Source organism: Vulpes vulpes, chromosome 7, assembly GCF_048418805.1.
Source record: "Vulpes vulpes isolate BD-2025 chromosome 7, VulVul3, whole genome shotgun sequence".
NCBI classification, from domain to species: Eukaryota; Metazoa; Chordata; class Mammalia; order Carnivora; family Canidae; genus Vulpes; species Vulpes vulpes.
This window is the reverse complement of record NC_132786.1, coordinates 88113153-88134201: the sequence shown is the minus strand read 5'-3', so window position 1 is coordinate 88134201 and position 21049 is coordinate 88113153. Positions and strand designations below refer to the sequence as shown.

General features: G+C 40.7%; 1 protein-coding gene across 1 annotated transcript in view; it reads left to right on the top strand.

Moving 5' to 3' along the window:
- COL28A1 (collagen type XXVIII alpha 1 chain) overlaps positions 1–21049 on the top strand; it is a 160500-nt gene that overhangs the window by 120021 nt on the left and 19430 nt on the right. The window contains exons 28-32 of the mRNA XM_072764384.1: positions 12354–12422; positions 12988–13068; positions 13157–13192; positions 17935–17971; positions 19626–20180. Coding sequence (XP_072620485.1) covers positions 12354–12422; positions 12988–13068; positions 13157–13192; positions 17935–17971; positions 19626–20180 — 778 coding nt within the window. The remainder of the gene's footprint in view (positions 1–12353; positions 12423–12987; positions 13069–13156; positions 13193–17934; positions 17972–19625; positions 20181–21049) is intronic.

Sequence of the window (21049 nt, the reverse complement as noted above, 5' to 3'; positions counted from 1 at the left end):
AGTAAATGTAGACAGAGAAGATATCCAAGGACTGGGCATACAACTCCATCAGTTGGCGGTTTGTATGACAAAGAGGATACAGCAAAGGAGACTGAAAAGTAGGCAGAGTATCAAGAGGAAGTGGTTCCTAGAAGCCAAGTGAAGAATTATCTCAAGGGGGGCATGGTCATCTAGTTTCATTGCTGTTGATTGTTTGAAAGGTAAAAAGTGGTCACTAGATTTGACAACATCGTCATTGTGACCTTGACAAGAATCACATGTATGCACACAGAACACACAGACACACCACACTCACCGAATAAAACCTGGAAAAAATCTTAACAATTGATGAATGGGGGTGAAGGGAATATGTGATATATTTGTATTATTATCATAATTTTCTGTATGTTTGAAATTACTTTATAATAAAAAGTATAAAACAGAGACAATGGTGAGAAAGAAAATGAAAACAGAGCACAATTGGCAATACTTTTGAAAATGAGGTCCGTAGAGATTGAGCAATAGAGTGATATGTGTGATTAAGAAGTTTCTTTTTAAAGAATTATTTGAGAGAGAAGGGGTGCCTGTGTGGCTCAGTCAGTTGAGCATCTGCCTTCAGTTCAGGTCATGATCCTGAGGTCCTGGGATCAAGTACCACACTGGGCTCCATGCTCAGCAGGGAGCCTGCTTCTCCCTCTCCCTCTGCCTGCCACTCTTCCTGCTTGTACTCACTCTGTGTCAAATAAATTAAAAATATATTTATTTGAGACACAGAGAGGGATGGAGGAGCAGCAGAGGGAGAGGGAAAGAGACACTTAAGCAGACTCTGCTGCTATCTTATGACCCCTGATATCATGACCTTGAGATCATGACCTGAGCTGAAACCAAGAGTTGGAGGCTGTGCCACCCAGGTGCCCTAAGGAAGTTTTTCTTAAAAATGGGAGAGATTGTATGTATGTGTGTATGTATGTATATTGTATGCTAATGGAAAAGATCTAGTGAACAGAAAGCAATATTCATGATGCCAAAGAGAAAGCGATTGCTAGAGGCATGCCTGTGATATTTTGGATTAGAATGGGTTTCTACTAATTCCTCTCCAATCCAACACAAGAAGCTATTCTACAACATCCTAAAGGGCATCTGACCATTTACACTCTGCTTAGACTCTCCAGGGAATGGAAACTTTGTACCTGTCTTGTATGTTTCCTAGTAGTCTTGTAGCAAATTCGAGAAACTTTGTTCCTTTTTCAAAAGAAAACTGTCAAATCCAAATACCTCATAATCATGTAAACTTCTGAAAGTCTTCTACTTTTCCCGTGAGTCCTACCCTACAGAGATTGTCAGTGTTTGCAGTTTGATGTGTAGCTTCCATATTTTCAACTAGATGTATAAACACACACATATACAGTGCAACAGCCTTTAAAATAATTTTATACGTTATTTTCCCAACTTGCTCCCCCTCTCAGTAAATAGAGCATGAATGGGCCTCCAAATCAATACATAAAGATTTACTATACTTTTTAGCAGTTTCATAGTACTTCATTACCTGAATGTGACAATTTTATATATCTCCTTAGATATGCTGCAGAGAACATTCTTGTACTTTCCCATACTTGTGCTAGCATTTCCATTTCATTGTGCTTTGAAAGGCTTATTCTATAGCTATAATTGGTAGGCTTTCCTTCTTCATTCTGAACTGAAATCTGTCTACTTATGAATTTTTCTGCTGCTGCCACTCCTTTTATGCAATTTTCTACTTCACTGTGAGCACAAGTTTAGGCTTATAAAGACTTGTGAATATTATTTCATTATACGTATGTTTGTCTCTTTTACTGGCCCTTGCATGTTTTCTTGCTTTATCCTTGAAGCAAGTGTGATGCAATTAAAACTTGAGTTAACTTTATCAATAACTGCATTTCTTGAAACATATGCTTTCTTAGGAGACTATGGGTTTGTGGATGTTTTCATATTGCTTCAATTCTGTTTCTTGGCCTGAGAGATGCCAACCACATCTGTGTGTTCTGTGGTAGAGTAAGGTTGATTGTTAGGTTGTCATTGAACTGCTTAAGAAGACAGTTTAGAGGAATTTTGCAGGGAAAAATCAAGAGGAAAGTTGCCATATATGTGTAAGCTCTGCCCCTTTGAACTAGCATCTGAATCATTAGGAATAGTCTCTATCATGTTGAGTTGGAAGCAATGAGAAAGGAAAACAAGGCATAAAAATGAAAGAGACAGAACTGTCTATAGGAAGTAGGTCCTATTGTAATTTTATCCCCCCAGCTTTTTCCAATTAATGTAATTTTCTTTATTTTGTTTTAAAAATATATTTGGATAGCCTTATCATTTCTATATTTTGAAAAACAAATTCATTATTTTCAGCCTTTGTTTTAATTTTTTTTATTGTGGTAAGAATACTTAACGTGAGACCTACCTTAACAATCTTTGAAGTGTATGGTACAGTATTGCTAACTATAGGCAGTATGTTATGCAGCACTCATCTTCCATAACTGAGACCTTATTTCCATCGAACAACATTTCATTTCCCCCTCTTCGCCCCTGGCAGCTACCTATTTTACTCTGCCTCTATGACTTTGACTATTCGGTCATCTAACCCTGGGTGATCATGCAGTATTTGTCCTTCTGTGGCTGGCTTGTTTCACTTAGTACTCCTGTATTCACTGTGGCACTATTCCAACAGCCAAGGTATGAAACAACCTAAATGCCCATCAAAGCACAAATGGATTAAGAAAATATGATATATCCACACAATAGAATATTATTAAGCCTCCCCAAATTGGAGGAAATTCATGCCATAAGGAACAATATAAATCAACTTAGAGGACATTATGAGAAGTGAAATAAGCTTACCCTGCTTTTACTCAAAGAATTCATGGGTCTCTAGATGTGACTTCTTTAACTCCCATATCATATCCAGAAAGAGACACATAGAAGAACTAATGTTGTGAACCCTCTGGTGAAAGACATTCTCTGAGAAAGCAATCAATTAGTTGTTAGTCCTTTTTGTGCTTTTAATTCCTGGTAGAGGAAATCAGTTTCTAGAATGTCACTGTTTCTCAGTAGTTATAATCCTTTTGACAGGTAATAAAAGCAGGAGGCCAATACAGAGGCACAGGTCCAAAATTCACATCTCAAATATAAGCATTTAAAAGCAGAATTTCCATTATGGTTTTTTGATGTCAGTGTCAATGATGCCTCCAGAATTTCTCCATGGGAGGAGCAGCAATTGAAGAGCCAGGATGGCTGGGGACTGTTGGCATAGCAGGGAGTGTGCTATGTTGGCTTAGAAGTCACTGGTGTGGCCACAGGAGACCATGGGATAAAGTGGGGGGGTGGGGGGCATTCACCTTTTGGTCTGTTCTTTGGTGCACCACAGGAGTTAACAGCTGTCACCAAACCTACTGACAGGAAATATCATACCCTGGGCCTAAGGATAGACCTGGCTGAAAGTCTCATTGGTATCTTCTTTTTGGTAAAATTAAACATGACACATACAGTCTAAATAAGTTTTTCTTCCCCCAGAATCATAGAGTGATGATATAAAGTAAACATCATCTTTACCAGCATTCACACCAGAAGTGTGACAGTCAAGACACATTCATTTTGACAGCTGGAGCTGCTACCTCCTGCTTCTACCAAAAAGGTAGCCAGCCTCCATATCCACTCCATCTATCTTGGTTTGAAATGCAGGGCCCTGAAACAGGTACCTTAGGATGTAGAAAGACAATTAAGATGAAGTGCCTCTACTTTGAGAATTTAAGGACAGAAAGATGTGTGCACCCAAACCCGCGAGGAGACATATACCACAGAGGTGTGGGCTGATGTGGGGGTTTTACTTGTGATTGGGGTGAGAATGGGTCAGACAAGACCCCTTGGATGTGTTTGGTGGGCTAGAACTGGTCCACAGATGAGATGAGGACACTGGGAGGGACACAGAGAGGACATGAAGATCAGAACATAAAGAGAATCCCAAACCTGGGCACTGGGGGAGGAGTCAGATAGGGAAAAAGGCAGAAAGCAAAGCAGGCTTGCCTGAAGAGAATGTCTATACTTGATAGATTTGGTTCTGACTTGGCTAACAGGTGGAAAGTTCTGGAAAGCAGATATAAAGTTAGGGCCAGAGCATAGAGACTGGGGTGAGACTGGGGCTAGAGAAGTGGAGATTATCTTAAGAAGGTCACCGCTGATGCCATGGTAGTGGACAATACTACAGAGGATAATACTAAAACAAAAGGAAGGACCATGGCAGACATCCACCTTGAGGGCACCAAGGGTTCAGAGAGAGACTCTAGAGAAGTGAAAAACAAGCTGACAATGGCAGGAGGGAAACCAGGAGCCTACACTGTGCAGGTGGCCAGGAAAGGGAGCATTCCAGAGTCCTCTGTCTCTAGCCGAGGCAACTGCCATAAAGCTGACCTTGTCTCTTTGTATCCTATCATGTGTGCTGCAGGGATATCCACATGCCGTACAAGATTTTCATGAAACTTGGCAGGTTTTACAAAAGGCTATTTAAGCAGAATAAGTTAAACATGTACAACTGAGTTGAGCTGGCAGGACCCCTATAAGCCATGATGGGCTTTGCACTATGACCTATCGATGTATTTAATTCTAACATTTATATTAAGAACAACTTTATTATTGGAAAATGGGACCAGATCCTGCAATCAGATGGAAGATCGGAACAGCAACACACGTGTCCACCAAGCAATCAAACAGTCCAGTTAAGTGGCTTGACCGTTGCTGAGATTCTTTGGGAATATTTGTGCTAATTGTTCAACCATGTTAACATCTGCTAGAAGACAGAAACAGAAAACTGGAAGCAGAGACAAAAAAGTTTAACGAAATGAATAGAGGGAACATATGCCCAAATTGAGCACATTTGGCCGTGCCTGTTGTGAGCCGAGCAAGGTCAATTCCAACATTTAGATTTGTCAGGTTCTTTATGGTGACTATTGGTAGCCTCTAAAGATTAGAAATTGGCAGGAGTTACTTGCTTCCTCCTAGACAACCTTGCTATCAGGAGTCATATTTTTAATTAAACCAAGTTTCAGAGAGAATTGTATCCGATATTCAGCTACTCATTAACAAGAAGGCACTAAAGCATGGTCCAAGTTCCAATTGTCTTTTTTTTTTGAAAGCACTTTGATAAGCTTTGCATAAAATGATTTCTCTGAGACAAATATACCCATATTCTCATGATTGGATCAATTAACCTTTTAGTCAGATCAGTGAAGGGACTCTTCATTATGGGATGGGGGTAGGAGGCACCTGTTCTGAATGAGTTCTAGAATTAGGGTGCTCTACCAAAAGTATTTGGCTGACTCTTATACCCATCCATGCAAGGGGTGAAGTACCTGCATGACATTTCTATCTATGACAGATCTTGACTACCTCTTATTTTCCCAAGGGTAAATTGTTTTTCTCATCCCTCTGGAGAAAATTCAGATAGTAAGAATTGAAGCACAGGTCAGTACCACTGATTATGGTATTTCAAGTGTTACTTCTGCATCCCTACAGTATAAACTGAATTACACATACACATTCTCATGATACTATCTAAACTAAAGCATGTGAAAGTAAATTACAGAAAATATAACAATTGCTTTTCACATGAATATAGGTAAAAAGCCAATGTGGTAGGCTGAATAATGTCCCCCAAAGATGTTCATGTCCTAATCCCTAGAGTCTGTGAATATTGCCTTCTATGGCAGAAGAAACTCTGCAGATGTGATTAAGTTAAGCATTTTGAGATGGAGATGTTATCCTGGATTATCTGGGTGGACCCTGAGTGTGATCATGAGTGTCCTTATAAGAGGGGGGAAGAAGGAGAAAAGACTATGGAAGAGGTGATGTTACGGTGGAAATAAGGATAGAGCGGAGGAAGATGGACGAAGGGGCCACAAGCCAAAGAATACCAATGACTACTAGAAGTTGAAAAAGTCCAAGAAATAGTTGCTCCCCTCAGAGGCTCCAGGAAAAAGCAGCCCTGCCAATACCTTGGCTTTAGCCCAGTAAAACTGATTTTGTACTTCTGATTTCCAGAACAGTAAGAGAACAAATTTATGTTGTTTCAGCCACTAAATTTGTGGCAATTCATTACAATGGCAAAAGGAAATGAATATAGCCATCAATATTGATGTCAGCAGCATTTTGGTCCAGCTCATGCAAGTTTCCATAGGAGTTGTTCAGAAAACCCTTGCCATACATGGCTGACACTACTTAGGTTTTGAAAAAGACCCTATATTATGGGCCAAGGAGAGGAGGAGAGGAACAAATGATGCAAGTTTTAAACCATTTTTAGGGACAGACCCCAAACAAGTCCCTGAATCTGTAAAGTAAACCATTTCTCTGCCTCTCACTGGACACAATGGGACTAGATCACCATTTGAATGAGAATCAAGTATAATGAAGCCACATTGTTCCATTTAAGCCCATTGGTACCATAGCCTGGCCAGGTACCAGGTGAGCCTGGGCTGTGCTCCAGCAGAAGGCTCGCTGGCTAACACATAACTTACCCATGGATTCCATTCCCAACCAAATGGGCTGCTTTGCTGCACAAGCGTTATGCTGCATTAGCCCATGTTGGAGAAGCTAACATATCAAAATGGGACATTAAGTTAGAGGAATTCAATTCCACAAAAGAAAGGATTTTAAGAAACTGGAGGCTCTTGATTTTCAGGCTAGAGATGGAGAAACTGCCAGGCTTCCACTTTGTGCCAAGACAGAACTGAGGAAAGAAAATCAGCAGAGGCTTTGGAGGAACTGCCTTTGGAGAGAATTACTGTTGGAAGCATCGAGGTGAAATCAAATACAATCCGAGGAAATGGGGAGGGATTGCAAGCCTTGGTTTTATCATTTACATACTTGCCCCCAGGTTATTCTAGCAATTACCTAAGACTATGTCTAGCTCTCTTATTGTGTGGCTCAGTCCTTTTCCATGGCAGGTGCTAGTTGTAACATGAGAATGTGATGATGGCGATTCAGGAGGAAGGGGTTAGGTTTCAAAATGCCAGACCATTGGGTCGTTCTAGGGGCCTCTGGGCAAGCGCCTTCGATCTACATGTACAATTTTATGTACTCCATGGGCCACCAAGAAAATACCATTTTTCCTTCTAAAGTGAGTTACTGTGTCCTTCATGAAGCCTAAGAAAATAATCCCTTTCCATACAAGATGGTTCGTGGATTTGAGGCCAAATACTTCTATAACTAATCGGCCAGGCCACCATATCTTGCTCACTCTGCCATTTACCCACTAAGTCAACATCTTAATACAATACTGGCTTCTTTCTTTGAGCTGCTTTTCTTTCCAGGCCTGCTTCAATAATCTTGTACCCCCTACCTTCAAAATTTATCAAAATCTACGTTCTCTTATGTAACACAGTAAAATTATCAATGTCGGAAAATTACCATTGCTTCAGTACTGTTTATAGACGCTATTCATTTTGCCCCATGTTCTATTAATTCTTTTTACTTTTTAAAAGACTTTTTCTAATTTTAGTAAAAGACTATTTATAGAAAAATTCACCCTTTTAAGTGTGGGCAGTGTTATAAGTTCCAGCAAATGCATAGTACGCCTCTGACGGTCTGGGCTAAGGAAGGTTTCCTGACCCTTCCCCAAGTAGTGGGGCATCTCTAAAAGTCTATGATCCATGCCTGCAAGTTTTATTGTTTCCTTTCCTCAGCTCCCACGGGTCATCTGTGCCCTAAAGGTGACTGATTGCTGTCCTTCCTCAACAGCTTCAGATTTTTGTCCCATAGATGGCTTTGTGCCTTTTGCTGGGGGTTAGCTCCTTCCCTCCCCTGGGCTTGAGCCACTAGGGAAGTTTTGGGAGTCACTCTGCTCCCAGTCTCTCTTATGAGCCCTGGTGAGGTCCCCAAAGGACCTGTGAGTGGATATAAAGTCCCCTGTGTCTGAAGCTCCCAGGGGTTCTGACTCTCACACTGGCCCACACTCAGCCTTTAGTGATTGGTTAGGAGTTTTATCTGAATTCCTCTTACCAGCCTGCATGATATCTGTTGTTTCCAGAAGGTAAGTGCCCATGCCTTGTCTCTCCTTAAGAGGATCCTTTGTTTCCTTAGATTTTGAGTCAGTTGGCTACCCTACAACCGCAGCTCTATGATGCACTCAAAAAAAGTTGTGCTTTCATAGATTGATTAGCACTTTTTGTTGTGGATTTAAGAGTGAAAGCAAAGGGACACCTGGGTGGCTCAGCAGTTAAGCGTCTGCCTTCAGCTCATGGAGTCCTGGGATCCAGTCCCTCATTGGGCTCCCTGCATGGCACCTACTTCTCCATCTGCCTATGTCTCTGCCGCTCTCTCTGTGTCTCTCATGAATAAATAAATAAAATTAAAACAAACAAAAGAAAACATGAGAGCAGCCTTTTCTAAGAAGTTTTTATGCCCTCAAGGGAAGGCAGAAGTTTTATTTTATAGTTTTGGATCATCCATCATTTTGATTTCTTTTCTTACTGCACCTTAATTACCTGAAAAATGAAAATGATCACATCTGTAGCAGGATGGATCTAAGGGTGAGAGAGTGGTTGAGAAGCTGGGTTTGAATTTTAGATTTAATTATACCTTCAGACAGACAGGTTCTTTCCTGTAGTTGCTTCTGACCCAGGCTGAAAATAATTGTGTATCATTTTCCTGAGACTTGTAAGGAAAAAAATCATGATTGGATAGCATTCACCTCTGCCAAATTAAGGAGCTGGCTCACTGTTGGCCAGATAGTACACTCTGAAAGTTATAGGAAGACTTCAAGTATTTTGAAGGGAAATTGGCAGAAGAAAAAAAAAGGTCTTTTTGTAGGGAAACCCAGCTGCCTGGAATAGCTACAGTGTGAACAATTATATCTAAAATGTCTATAATGTGAAATAATGCAAAACAAATTCCTGACTGTGAAGCTGATCCTAACACAATAAGTGGTCACTTTGAGGTTTTCCCCTCAGGGCCTGGCAGTGAAGCCACAGTAGCTTTTATGTTTGCTAGGAAATTGTATAAATTCTTGAAGGAAACTAGTTAGTCAGAAATATTTATTGGACATCTATATTAGCTGTTACAGGATCCAAAAGGTTGTAAAAAAAAATATTATTTTGAAGAATTGTCAGAAAGGTGTCAAGCTCTTTCTGGACCCACTTGTCTGAATGTGCAATTCTCAGTGACAATTCGTCATCATACCCCGGGCCCAACTGCTTTGTTTGTCACACTGTTCTGTCCTACGGGCTGGGACACAGCCAGCTATACAGCCTTTTCTAGTGTTCTCTCATGAACCTTTAATCCCCTCCTGCCTATCTGGGAAACCTTCTGAACCCTGAACTCAGGTCCCAGGGATTGCAAGCATCTCCCTGACAACCTCAAATTACCTTTCAACCAGGTACCCGGTTGAACGAAGATGTCCTACTTACCTCTGCAAAAAAAAACTCTGAGGAAACTAATTTATGCCAAAGTATCATTTACTGACACATCTTTCTTAAGAGGATATCTTTCTTATAATTTTTTCGTTTTTCTTTTCTTTTTAAATTAGAACAGAGAAGGCAGATTCTCAGGCAGGTATCTCCCCCACCATCCTCCATATGATTCTGTGAGCTGGCCACACATTCTGTATATAGACAGATCCTTCTAGCCTTCATTTTCTAAATGAGGCTGCACATCCACTCCCAGAGCATGTTTGTCAGCAAGTGTAATGAGGTTGGTCTGTGTTCCACATTTTCCTGTCTATTCCTCTTCACACCTGTGTTCAAGCTGTTTAATCTTTGGAAACAGAACAGATTTTTCTCCTCTCCTTTCTCGTCCTCCTCCTTCTTTTTTTTTTTTAAGATTTTATTTATTTATTCATGAGAGACAGAGAGAGAGAGAGAGAGGCAGAGACACAGGCAGAAGGAGAAGCAGGCTCCATGCAGGGAGCCCCATGTGGGACTCGATCCTGGGACTCCAGAATCACGCCCTCCAGGATCATGGGCTAAAGGCAGGGGCTAAACCGCTGAGTCACCCAAGGATCTCTCCTTTTTCCTTCTTGAATCTCTAGCTTGGACTCTGAATGTTGATGTACTGTCTCCAGCTTACTTCACTGGCACCAATCCCAATCTAGGGTTCTGGGCTCTCTGTAGCACCATGTTTCCTGGTGGGAAAAGACTCCTCTCTTGACTGTGAACTGAATAGAGAAGACCAGTGATCCCTGCCAGTCTTCTGTCACCACTAAAGCAACTAATACTGGGGGCACTTCTTCAGGGTTGAGTCTCCTCAGATAGGGCTGAGACATCCATGCACAATACTGCATGTACCTTTACAGTGGGCCCACGCTACTATGGCACTGTGCTTGGCTCAAGAATGACCAAGGTGAAAAAGACTCAGTGAATGAGCTCTCCACAACCTGACCTTTGTAACGTACTTGGTCTGAGTCCTCTAGAGCTGAATTGAGGCAAAACTGTAACCCCATACCTGCTTTCCATTTAGAAATACAACATGGCAGAGATGAAAAGGACCTAAAAGTTCAGCCAAGCCGATCCACTTCATTTCTTTTTTTTTTTTTTTTTTAAGATTTCATTTATTCACTCATGAGAGATAGAGAGAGACAGAGACAGAGACAGAGACACAGGCAGAGGGAGAAGCAGGCTCCATGCAGGGAGCCCAATGTGGAACTCGATCCCAAGTCTTAAGGATCACGCCCTAGACTGAAGGCAGCACTAAACTGCTGAGCCACTGGGGCTGCCCCGATCCACTTTATTTCAACAAGAGTCTCCAATTATATTTATACTATATTGTACCTCTCTGTATAAAATTTGTTTTAATGAAAAGGTTCCCTCCTAGAGATGTGAGCAAGTGTGCAAAGATATTTAAGAGAGTATTCACTGAAACGTTATTTGCAATTGGGAAATATGGGAAACAACCTAAATGTCCATCACTAGGATAATGGATCAATTATAGTCTAGTTCATTAGTTTCTCTGCTGTAGAGCAGAGAAAATTAACAAACTAGAACTATGTATATGTACACAGATATATTTCAAATAGGTAATGCTGAGATTTAAAATATAAATTGGATACATAGATATACCTCTTCTTTGAAGTTTAAAATATGAAATATTGTCTTAGACTATATATATGTAGTTAAAGCATAAAAACAGGGATATGAGTGATGCATATCAATTTCAGTGACAGATGTCCCCTCTTCTTAGGGGAGGGGATTGGGTACCTCAGGAGTTTCAATATGGTAGTATATAAATATTTGCCTTTTTCAGTATACATGTTGCATGTCTAAAATATTTCATTATAATACTTTTAAAAACAAAGGGTTCTGTTGATTTTAAAAAGTTTGGAAGCCAATGAGTTAGGAAGGGGGCTGAGGAATGCTGATACTCAAAGTTGCAGTGGTCTCCAAGCAAGCCTCTGTGACCCCCTCCAGGCTCTCCTTCTAGATCCCATCCTGCCTTCTAGAGTAGTGGTTCTCAAGCCCTAGCAAGCCTGTGGCAAAATGCATATTTTACCTCTACCCCCACCTGGATTCTCAATTCGTTGTCTGAGGTTTTCATTAAGTGTATAAGTGATTCTAGTAGGTATAGTCAGGGTACCTTTGAGAAAGATGTTCAAAGTGAGCAAATAAAATCCCAGTAGCTCATTGTCACACAGCTTTGCCACAGATTCATTGCTAACAATGATTTAGAGGTAAGCAGAATCAGAACTACGACTTCGTGTAGTAGACGGATTATTTCTGCTTCGCGCTCAACCTCATGAAAGCCCTTTAAATCTGTGTGGGGACAGGGGTCTGGGAGTGGGAGAAAAAAGTTGAGGTAAGGGATGGGGCAGTTAAAAACAAGCCCTGCCATGAAAACATTTTTATTTTCTGAATTAAGGAGGTACTAAATAAATAGATCCATGGTACCAATGATCAGGGCTGCAACTAACAGTCTATGGTAATTATATAAACAGCTCCTTGGCATTTACTGGGGAGAGATGCAGTTATATCCTCTTTTCCTCCACTAATAAGACAATACATGCTTTTAGCATATCAAAAAATATAGAAAAATGTAGAGAAGATCATAAAAATCACCATTCCTATCAGCTGCCTGTTATTTGTGAACTGGTTTATAAAATATTCATAGTTTGAAATTGCCCAAGGTGGGAGTAATTATGCCACAGAAACAGGCAAATGCTGTAAACTAGCTCCTTCACTTCTACCCCAGATTCAGAAGTTCAACTTTTACTAGCAAAGAATTAAGCCCATCTGACATATACAGTCCCCCTCCCCAATTTAGATAATGCTACAATATGGTTTTGAAACTGCAAGTATATATCTGACTCAAATAATTTTCTGAGTTATCTTGAGAAATTAATGGGATGATCCCTTTTTCATACTGTGTAGGGGGAGCAAGGACCTCAAGGCTTTCCAGGGCCAAAAGGCATGACAGGCCGTGGGCTCCCTGGCCAGAAGGTAAGTATTTCTGGACCTTAGAAAAATGCTTAGGTTTAGGATCTCAATAGCTTATTGTGAACTTTGGAAGAGCTCTCATACTGGTCATTCATCATTACAGCTCTCATAGGAAAAAATCCATTTGAAAGCAAATCCTTATGCATTTCCTTTCCTAACTATAAACATGTTTACTTTATAAATCTCATCTTCTTCATCCTTGAAAGCCAGCTGAAAAAGGACTAAACCCTTACAACATACCACGTAAAAGACACCAGATAACTCTGGTGTAAAGTTTTATAATAGTTGAACTTCCTGAAGGCAGTGAGCTGACCTAATAGTGAATCAAGGTCTCCTTACATTGTGATCTATGCTTCATCATGAATTAGTTTATGGAATCGGGCTGGGGGTAGGGGGGGGGGGTGATATAAATATCATGTCTGTCCCCTTTTTTCCTATAGTATATTTGTATCAACCAGAACCACAGGTCTTCAAAAGCTACCACTTGCAAATGAAGTAAATTTTAGAGTTTTTCTTATTTGGCTTTAATATTTACATTCTAACCTTCTCTTTTTTCTGTATTCTAAAGGGAGAGCATGGAGAACAGGGCGCTGTGGGAAAGAAAGGCGATAAAGGAGAAATTGGGGAGCCTGGATCCCCAGGAAGACAGGCAAGCAGTGATTTTTAAAGTCTTCCTGTCATTTTATACACTAACCAGTTCCAACTATATTGACTGTTACTCTTCTTCTGCTAAGTAGGGGTTACAAGGACCAAAGGGAGACATAGGACTTACAGTGAGTATCCATCCTAGAGGGTAATTGAGGGTTTGTGGTTGCAAAATTATTACATTCATGTTTTAGCTTCAGAAGTGTGAATTCTTTTGACACAGAGTTCCAGTTGCTATTTAATGATAGCACTACTACAAGCCCAGTGTTGACTTAAATGCATGAGGTAATTGATCTGAGCATGAGAGAGAGAATACTAGGCAGTCCATACCCAGCCTTGAGGTGGTGGGTGACTACTCCCCTGTGACCCCTGCTAGATAGGGTAACAAGGACGTAAGCTGTATAAAAGGAGGCAAACAGCCAGACGACTTACTTTACATGCTCCTTCTCATTTCCAAAGTGGGGCAGGGGCACTCTCTGTTTCCTTGAACTAGCTCCTTTAGGAAGTGCTCTGAGGACAACAGCCATCACAAATGGGGATTACTTTAATGCACTAATTCACTTACTCAACAAAACTTGTGAGGCATTGGCAAACTTTTCCCTATTCTCCCTACACCATTGCAAATAAAAAGCTGACTCTTCTAGCTCCCACCGGGTGGAAAGTTCTAGAATTTCTGTAGCAAAGTTTACTTCTTCCTTTCTCATTGAAAGGCACTTACTTCATCTTCTGGAGTGGAAAAGCAATAGGAACCTTCTCTTTTTTCTTCTTTTTGGTTTTCCAGTGGGTCATAGCCTGGAGATGCTGACCCTATGTGCTGTGCTAAGCTAGTCTAGGTGTAAGGGGTGGGAGTTCAAGTAGTGAAGGTAAGACACAAGAGCTGGGCATATGACAAACAGATCACACACTTTTTTAGGGCCTATTTGCCTTTTTCTCTTTGTTCTTCCTCACCACAAGTGAAATACCCCAGGTGCCTACAGCATATGAAATAGCTACATATGTATCATACATAGCTACATACATACCCTTCCCCACCCCCAACACCAAAGTAGCAGGGAGAGTGTCTGTAAAATGCCACGAGGAACAGTCTCCATAGTTTCTCCCCTCCCTCCTATCCCAGTGTGGAGAGGGCTTGGTTTCCTTCATCCATTCATTTGTTCACTCATTTCACCAACATTTATTGGGTGTGTATTCCAGGTTGGACTCTAAGACAGGCAGGGGCGTAGTAGAGAGTAAGAGACTGTTTCTGTGGATTCAGTTGCTCACAGCTCATTAGAAAAAAAAAGACAAGCAGATATTCACCTATTGTTTGATAAATGCTATGATAGGAGTAGATATGTGGATCCAGAGCAGACAAAAGAATGTATGATATTTGGGGTCAACTTAGGCTTTTGTTGCTTGTGTAGAAGATTTTTAACCAAGAAATGATGATGTTATTCTGACCTTGTCTTTCCAGATTCTAGAAAAGAGACTAGCAGGGAAGGATGAGTAAAGGAAGAGAGAATTTATCTGAAATGAGAATCTAGTATGTGACTGGTACTGTGTGAGGCTCCTTTGCATCAGTGTCACCCTTACCTAGTACTGTAAGGTGCCTGAGGCTCATGTTGTAGAGCACCGACACAGACCTTTAGTGCTTCTTCAGCTGTACCCCTTCCCTTGCCCTGGGTGAGGAGCCCTTAGGGCCAAGGAGAGTGACCACCTTGAGCACATGCACCCTCTATCTATATGCTGGATACACAGGATCCCCACATTGCCTGTCCAAATAGCCTGTGTGGAGAGCTGACAGCACTGGCTTGTGTGCATAGGTCCCCCCAAAAGGTGGACAAAGAAAAAGGCAAGTGTTTTCAGGGAATGTGGACAGAGCTCAGAAGCCAGGAATGAATGATGGACCAGCCCCCGTGCAGTGTGGAAATGGTGGGGAGGGGGGTGCAATGAGAAGGGCACAGGCTGTCGGCCACAGCCCTCTTTTGCCTAAGACTTCACGTTAATCTACATGATAGCTTTGTCAGGTAGGTATTATCATCTCTACTTCAATGAAAGACATGCTATGTCAGAAAAGTTTGAGCCATTTGCCTCAAGTCACCTTGCTAGCCAGTAGCGGAGCCCTTGTAGCGGGAGCTGGCTTGTCTGGTACCAAATCCAGGCTGCTCCCCCATCAATGCTGTTCTTAGAAGGCTTCTTTCCTCTTCCCACCCACCTTCTCTCCCTGACCAAATATATCTCCAAACAGCTGTCAGTTGTAGATTCATTCCAGAGTAGCAAACTACTGTTTTAGGAGGCAAATACCAGTGACAGAGTTTAATGTCATAATAATTCATGCCAGATTGCTTCAAAAAGGCTGTTCTTCCACCTGTCCCTTAAATGTTAGCATTTCCCAGTTTCTGTCCTCAGTCTTCTTTCTCCTGGCCTTCCAACTCTCAGGCAGGGATGGCTGTGAACAGAAGGGGGGATGTATAGTTTGAAAAGGCGAATTTAATATCATAATAAAGTTGTATGGGGAATGAAAACATACTATCTTTATATTACAAACATGGAAAAGAATATGTTTAACAAGTGAGGGTGGGTTCAGGACACACTGTTTTAAAAAAGACTGTGAAGCTCAGTTCCATGAAATCTCATCTGCCATCCCCATTTCCACAGCCAGCTGCACACTGGCTTTCCTGAAATCTTCCGCCATTCTGAACTGCTCTCTTGAGCACCAAACCTTACAACTTAGTGTCTCCTGAACATCTTCAGCTGGATGGATCAATGTATCAGACTCAGCCAGGCACTAGCAGAGCCCAATGACCTTCATTAGCTCCCTTCCATTCCTCCCTATCTCAGAGAGTGGGCCAATATCATTTGCCTCCTCTGAGACTGCTTTTCCTGGTCCTTCCTTCCAATTACTCACCAATCTCCTTTATTTTCCCTCTGAAAGATCTGTCCAGGCTAGTCCTTCCTATCCATCGCTGCCACCACTGCTCTCTGGTGTCACTTTTCCTCCCTGAACTATTTAGAGACCTCAAATTCCTCCATTGGCTGCCATGATCACATTTTGAAAACGAAAATGTGATCAGATCTCTTCCCTGCTTAGGGACCATGTGTCTTCTCACTGCCTAAGATAAAGCATACTCTTCAACATGACTTGAAGACCTTCTAGAGTTCATCTGTCTTCCAGGTTTCCTCTCATCCTCTCTGCCACATACCTGTGTCATAAATTTACCCAAGCACTATAATGTACTGTGTGTGTGTGTACTCCATCCCCTGCACGGAATGATCCTCCTATTCCACTTCTCTCCTCTCCTACCTGCTCATAATTCACCTTCATGGACTGCAGCCCCACCCGCACACTCCCATGCCTGGAAATCCCAGCAGACCAATATGGTTCCTTGGCTCCAATCCAATAGTATATAGCACTTATTTGTTTACTTCTTACTAGACTATGAATCTTTTGATAAGTATAAATTCAATGCCTTCATCCTTGATGAAAATAGCCAAAGTAGTCATTGAGCAGTTTGAGTGGAAAAAATAAAACTATTTCAGTCAAGTAAAAGCAAGGAATAGGAGGAAAAGATTGATATATGTGAGTACTTAAAGCATTTAGACATAGGCTATCAAAACACATTAAAAAGAATTTAAATGCAACTTTGATATATAAATTATTCTTACAAGTCAATGAAAGATAATTATCTTAATAGAAAAAATGGACAAAGTACGTACAAAGAATTTGCACAAGAGGGTACAACTTGGAAACATGCATATGAAAAAAATTTAGCCTAAGAATTGCTTAAGTATAATTTAAAACAATGTGCTATCTTGTTCTATCAAATAGCAAAGATTATACAATAATAATAACCAGTATTGTATGTCTAAAATAAAACAGGTTTTCTTATACACTGCTATTAGAGGCATCAGTTACCTTTCTGAAGGTCACTTTGGCAATATGTATCAATTTATAGTAAAAAACACAATTAAAATAAAATGTCCTGAATATTTTCTGTGCATGCTTCTGTTAAGACACATCATTAGCGATGTCACATTTACCCCAGTTCTGTCATTAAAGATTTTTTTTCTTTAAAACTTTACTTTCACAACTGTTAAATTTTATCTTCCTAGATCAGGTTTTGCCTCCTTCCTGTTGAAATTTTTGGGCTTCTATTCAGTTAATCATTCTGGTCAGCTTCCTGTCTTTGGCAAATATAGAATTCTGTTTTCTGTTGTCTCATTCCAGTTATTTGTATATGTGCTACTCTGAGCAAGGCATTGGCACACTGACTTCTATCCACCTCTCTTTTGCTGGAGCTTATGGCGGCAGGACCAGGAAGGAGCACTTAGGAATGTGGGAACATTTCATGGAAGTGCCAAAGTGAAAGTATTAGAAACCTGGGGAGGGGATTTGCAAAATTGGACAGTGGTAGAGAAAGGGAAGAAATAAACTGTAGAATGGATTCTCTTTTGGCCCTGGTATTTGTCTTGATTGCTCAGAACATGTGGGTTAAATTGTGTAACTGATTGCATGCATCTCCCATACCTTTGTAAATAGTACTTTATGGAGTTGGACCCAAAGAGTTCTGTGTGCATAGCCTCATTTGATCTGCACCATCACCCTGAGACACAGGTACTGTTAGGTTATCTAATACCCAAGGTCACACAGCTGATAAGTGCTGGAGCCACAATTTGAACTCTGAAAGTCTGAGCTATGACATTTCACAACTCAAACACATTTCAGTCATGATATATTACAGCCAACTTTTAACTTCTGTGATATTTATTTTCTTCAGCCAAAGAATGAAAGCAAGTGGCCCAATGCTGATTGTAATAAGACATAGCTTTTATGACTATAGGAAAAAATATTATGCTCAAGTAATTCATGTGTTTTCCTTTTATTCTCCAGAGAGAAGAAGTTATCAAAATTATTTTTGAAATATGTGGTAAGATTTGACCATCAAGAAAAAGAACCATCACTTTAAAGTACCAAAGCTACTATATTCTGTGTTAGATAAGTGTGGTTACCCAGATATATATATATATATATATATATATATATATATATATATATATATATGATAAAGCTCATGAGAAAGTTTGAAGCTCATTTGAAAAGTCAATGGGAAACTGAAAGAAGTGGTGACAGGAGCTGTGGGAATCCTGATTTGAAAAAAGAAATCATCTTCCCACGGTGGTTAAGAGTGAAGACACTGGCCCTGGAGTCTGTGGGCAGCCAGGCCTTTTGTGAGCACAGAGCTCATTTGTATTCAGTGACATTTACCTGAGCTTGGGAAGGAAAAAAACAACAAAGGAAATATGACCACAGGGGCCTAACTGGTATTTGAATCCAGCCTGACTGGTGATTATAATGTCTGTGTTTTTCCTGAAGCAAGAAGTCTTTCTGAATTGAGTTTTGAGCATGATTTCTAGAGTGCATTTCATTTCAAAGGCAAGAGGACATAGTCAGAAGGTCATCTTGCTTCATAGCTCCATCTAAATACTTCTATGGCTAAATACTTTAGACTTAAAATAGAGTTAGCAGAAAGGGGAAGAAAAGAGATTAGCCAAAAGGCAAGAGATTAGTAGAATAATAGAGATGAGAAACTTGTGTGTTTAAAATGGACAGAGGAGAAATGTCATTGTTCTTCCATAACAGAACCCCTGAACTAGCTTGCCCCCCAAAAAACCTCTGGAAATTAGGATCCCACCTGGGACTCTGTACAGTGACAAGCCAATTTAGATGTGGCTTCTGAGTTCTAGAAGCCCGGTAAAAATAGCACCAAGTTTCCTCATGGTTTTTTGTGGTAGGTTTGTTGGTCAACATGGGGATATGAATAAACCAATGCAGCCCTGTTAGTTCTTATTTCCTGGTGACTCTAACGATTGCTTTGAATGGTAAACCCTAAACAGAAGTTGTTTATTGACCAGCATTCTGAGACCATTCTCTTAAAAGGTTTCATTATATGGATGGACTCCTGGCCTCAGGGAGCCACCTTTGTCATCTTTATGAAAGACCAGGGACACAAGCTAGAGTAGCTGGGGGCAGCTGTTCTTGTGTACAGTTATGGGCTCTAGTCCTTCCCCTACAATTAAACATTTTCAATCCATCACTTTACCCAGTGAGCAAATATCAATTTTCACATAAGGATATGGTTGAAGACCAAAAGATTATCTGTTGGATTCAGATAAAATACAAATGCTGGAAGGATAAAGAGCTAGTTGAGAAGAGGGTTATTTTTTAGGGAGAGAGAGAGAGAGGAACGTAGTCAGGAGGGTACACAGGGATGCTGACCCTTTAAAAAAAATTTTTTTTTTTTAATCTGAGAAATTGGCACATCAGTGTTTGGTATTTTATCCTCTACAGTGTTTTGGTGGGTTGTGGTGGTGGTGTTGCAATATATTCTCTTTTAAAAAGTCAGATATAGAAGCCAGAAGAGGGACAGCTATTTGCTGTTAACACAGAAGAGGAAGGTACTAATCCAGGCCTCTGGTGGCCTGCTGCCCCTGCTGCTTCTGTCTCTTACCAATCTCATACTAATCAGTGACATTCTGACTTGGCATTCATGCAATGCTTCTCTCTCAACATCCATCTTTTAGGTTGTGGGCCCAAATGCAAAGAGACTCCTCTAGAACTGATGTTTGTGATTGACAGCTCAGAAAGTGTGGGGCTAGAGAACTTTGAGATCATCAAAAGTCTCGTGAAGACCCTGTCTGACCAGGTTGCTCTGGACCTTGCTACAGCTCGCATAGGCATAATCAACTATAGCCATAAGGTGGAGAAGGTGGCCCATTTGACACAGTTCTCCAACAAGGATGACTTCAAGCTGGCTGTGGACAACATGCAGTATCTGGGGGAAGGCACCTACACGGCCACAGCTCTCCATGAAGCCAACCACATGTTTGAAGCCGCAAGGCCCGGTGTAAAGAAGGTGGCCTTGGTCATCACTGACGGGCAGACTGATAGCCGAGATGAAAAGAATCTAACGGAAGTGGTGAAGAGAGCCAGTGACATCAACGTGGAAATATTTGTGATTGGGGTAGTGAAGAAAAATGATCCAAACTTTGAAATGTTCCACAAAGAAATGAATCTAATTGCCACTGACCCAGATAGTGAGCATGTTTATCAGTTTGATGACTTCATTACCCTGCAAGGTAAGACTCAGTGCCAGGGGAAAGGAATTAATCTTGTTCTTCCAAGTACTGCATCACTGGATTATCCTGACCAAAAAATGGAAATCAAGAAGAGGCTAATGAGGCTTATGCCAACATTAAATTGAATACATAAACTTCAGAAGGCAAAAAACATTTAGCACTAAGCCTGTTTAGAGAGTACAATCTCTTGTCCTTATTCATTTGGAATAAGTGCTGAATTGGCCTTGGAGGTGATTAACTGGGCTGTCTATGGTCGAGGACATGGTTGAAAAGAAAGGGTAGGATCTGGATTATTGCTAAGACTAGTAAATGTTTAAAAAAATTACCCAACTTACATAAGAGATGCAGGAAGCCAGAGCAAGGCAGAAAAGAACTATGGAATCAAAAAAAAATTAAAAAAAAAAAAAAAAAAAAAAAAAAAAGAACTATGGAATCAAAGTGAATTAAGAAGTGAATGATAAATGAAAGAAAATTATGGCCATCTAAAGAGATGAGAAACACAAGCAGCAGGGATTATTTTATTCTAGTCTCTGTTCTAGTCTCCATTCTCTGCTCTTAGAAAATATGAAGCTAATGAAGCGTAAACAGGTTGATATCAGGAATCTATCTTAAAGTACCATATTGTGAATACTCATCATACAGTCAGTGCCAGTCTGATGGGTTTACCTTTGCTACTTGACACTGTCACATGAACTGATGCTTCTTCCCAGGGAAGCATTCTAAGACACTGACTCATCTGTGATCGTAACATGGTTGCTAGTGCTTCACGGTGAAGTACATTCCAATTCTTTGGCAGCTGAGAACTCATCGTGGCAGGGGCCACATCCAGCGAGCTTGTGAAGTGGGTAAAATGTATGCTCCACATGTTT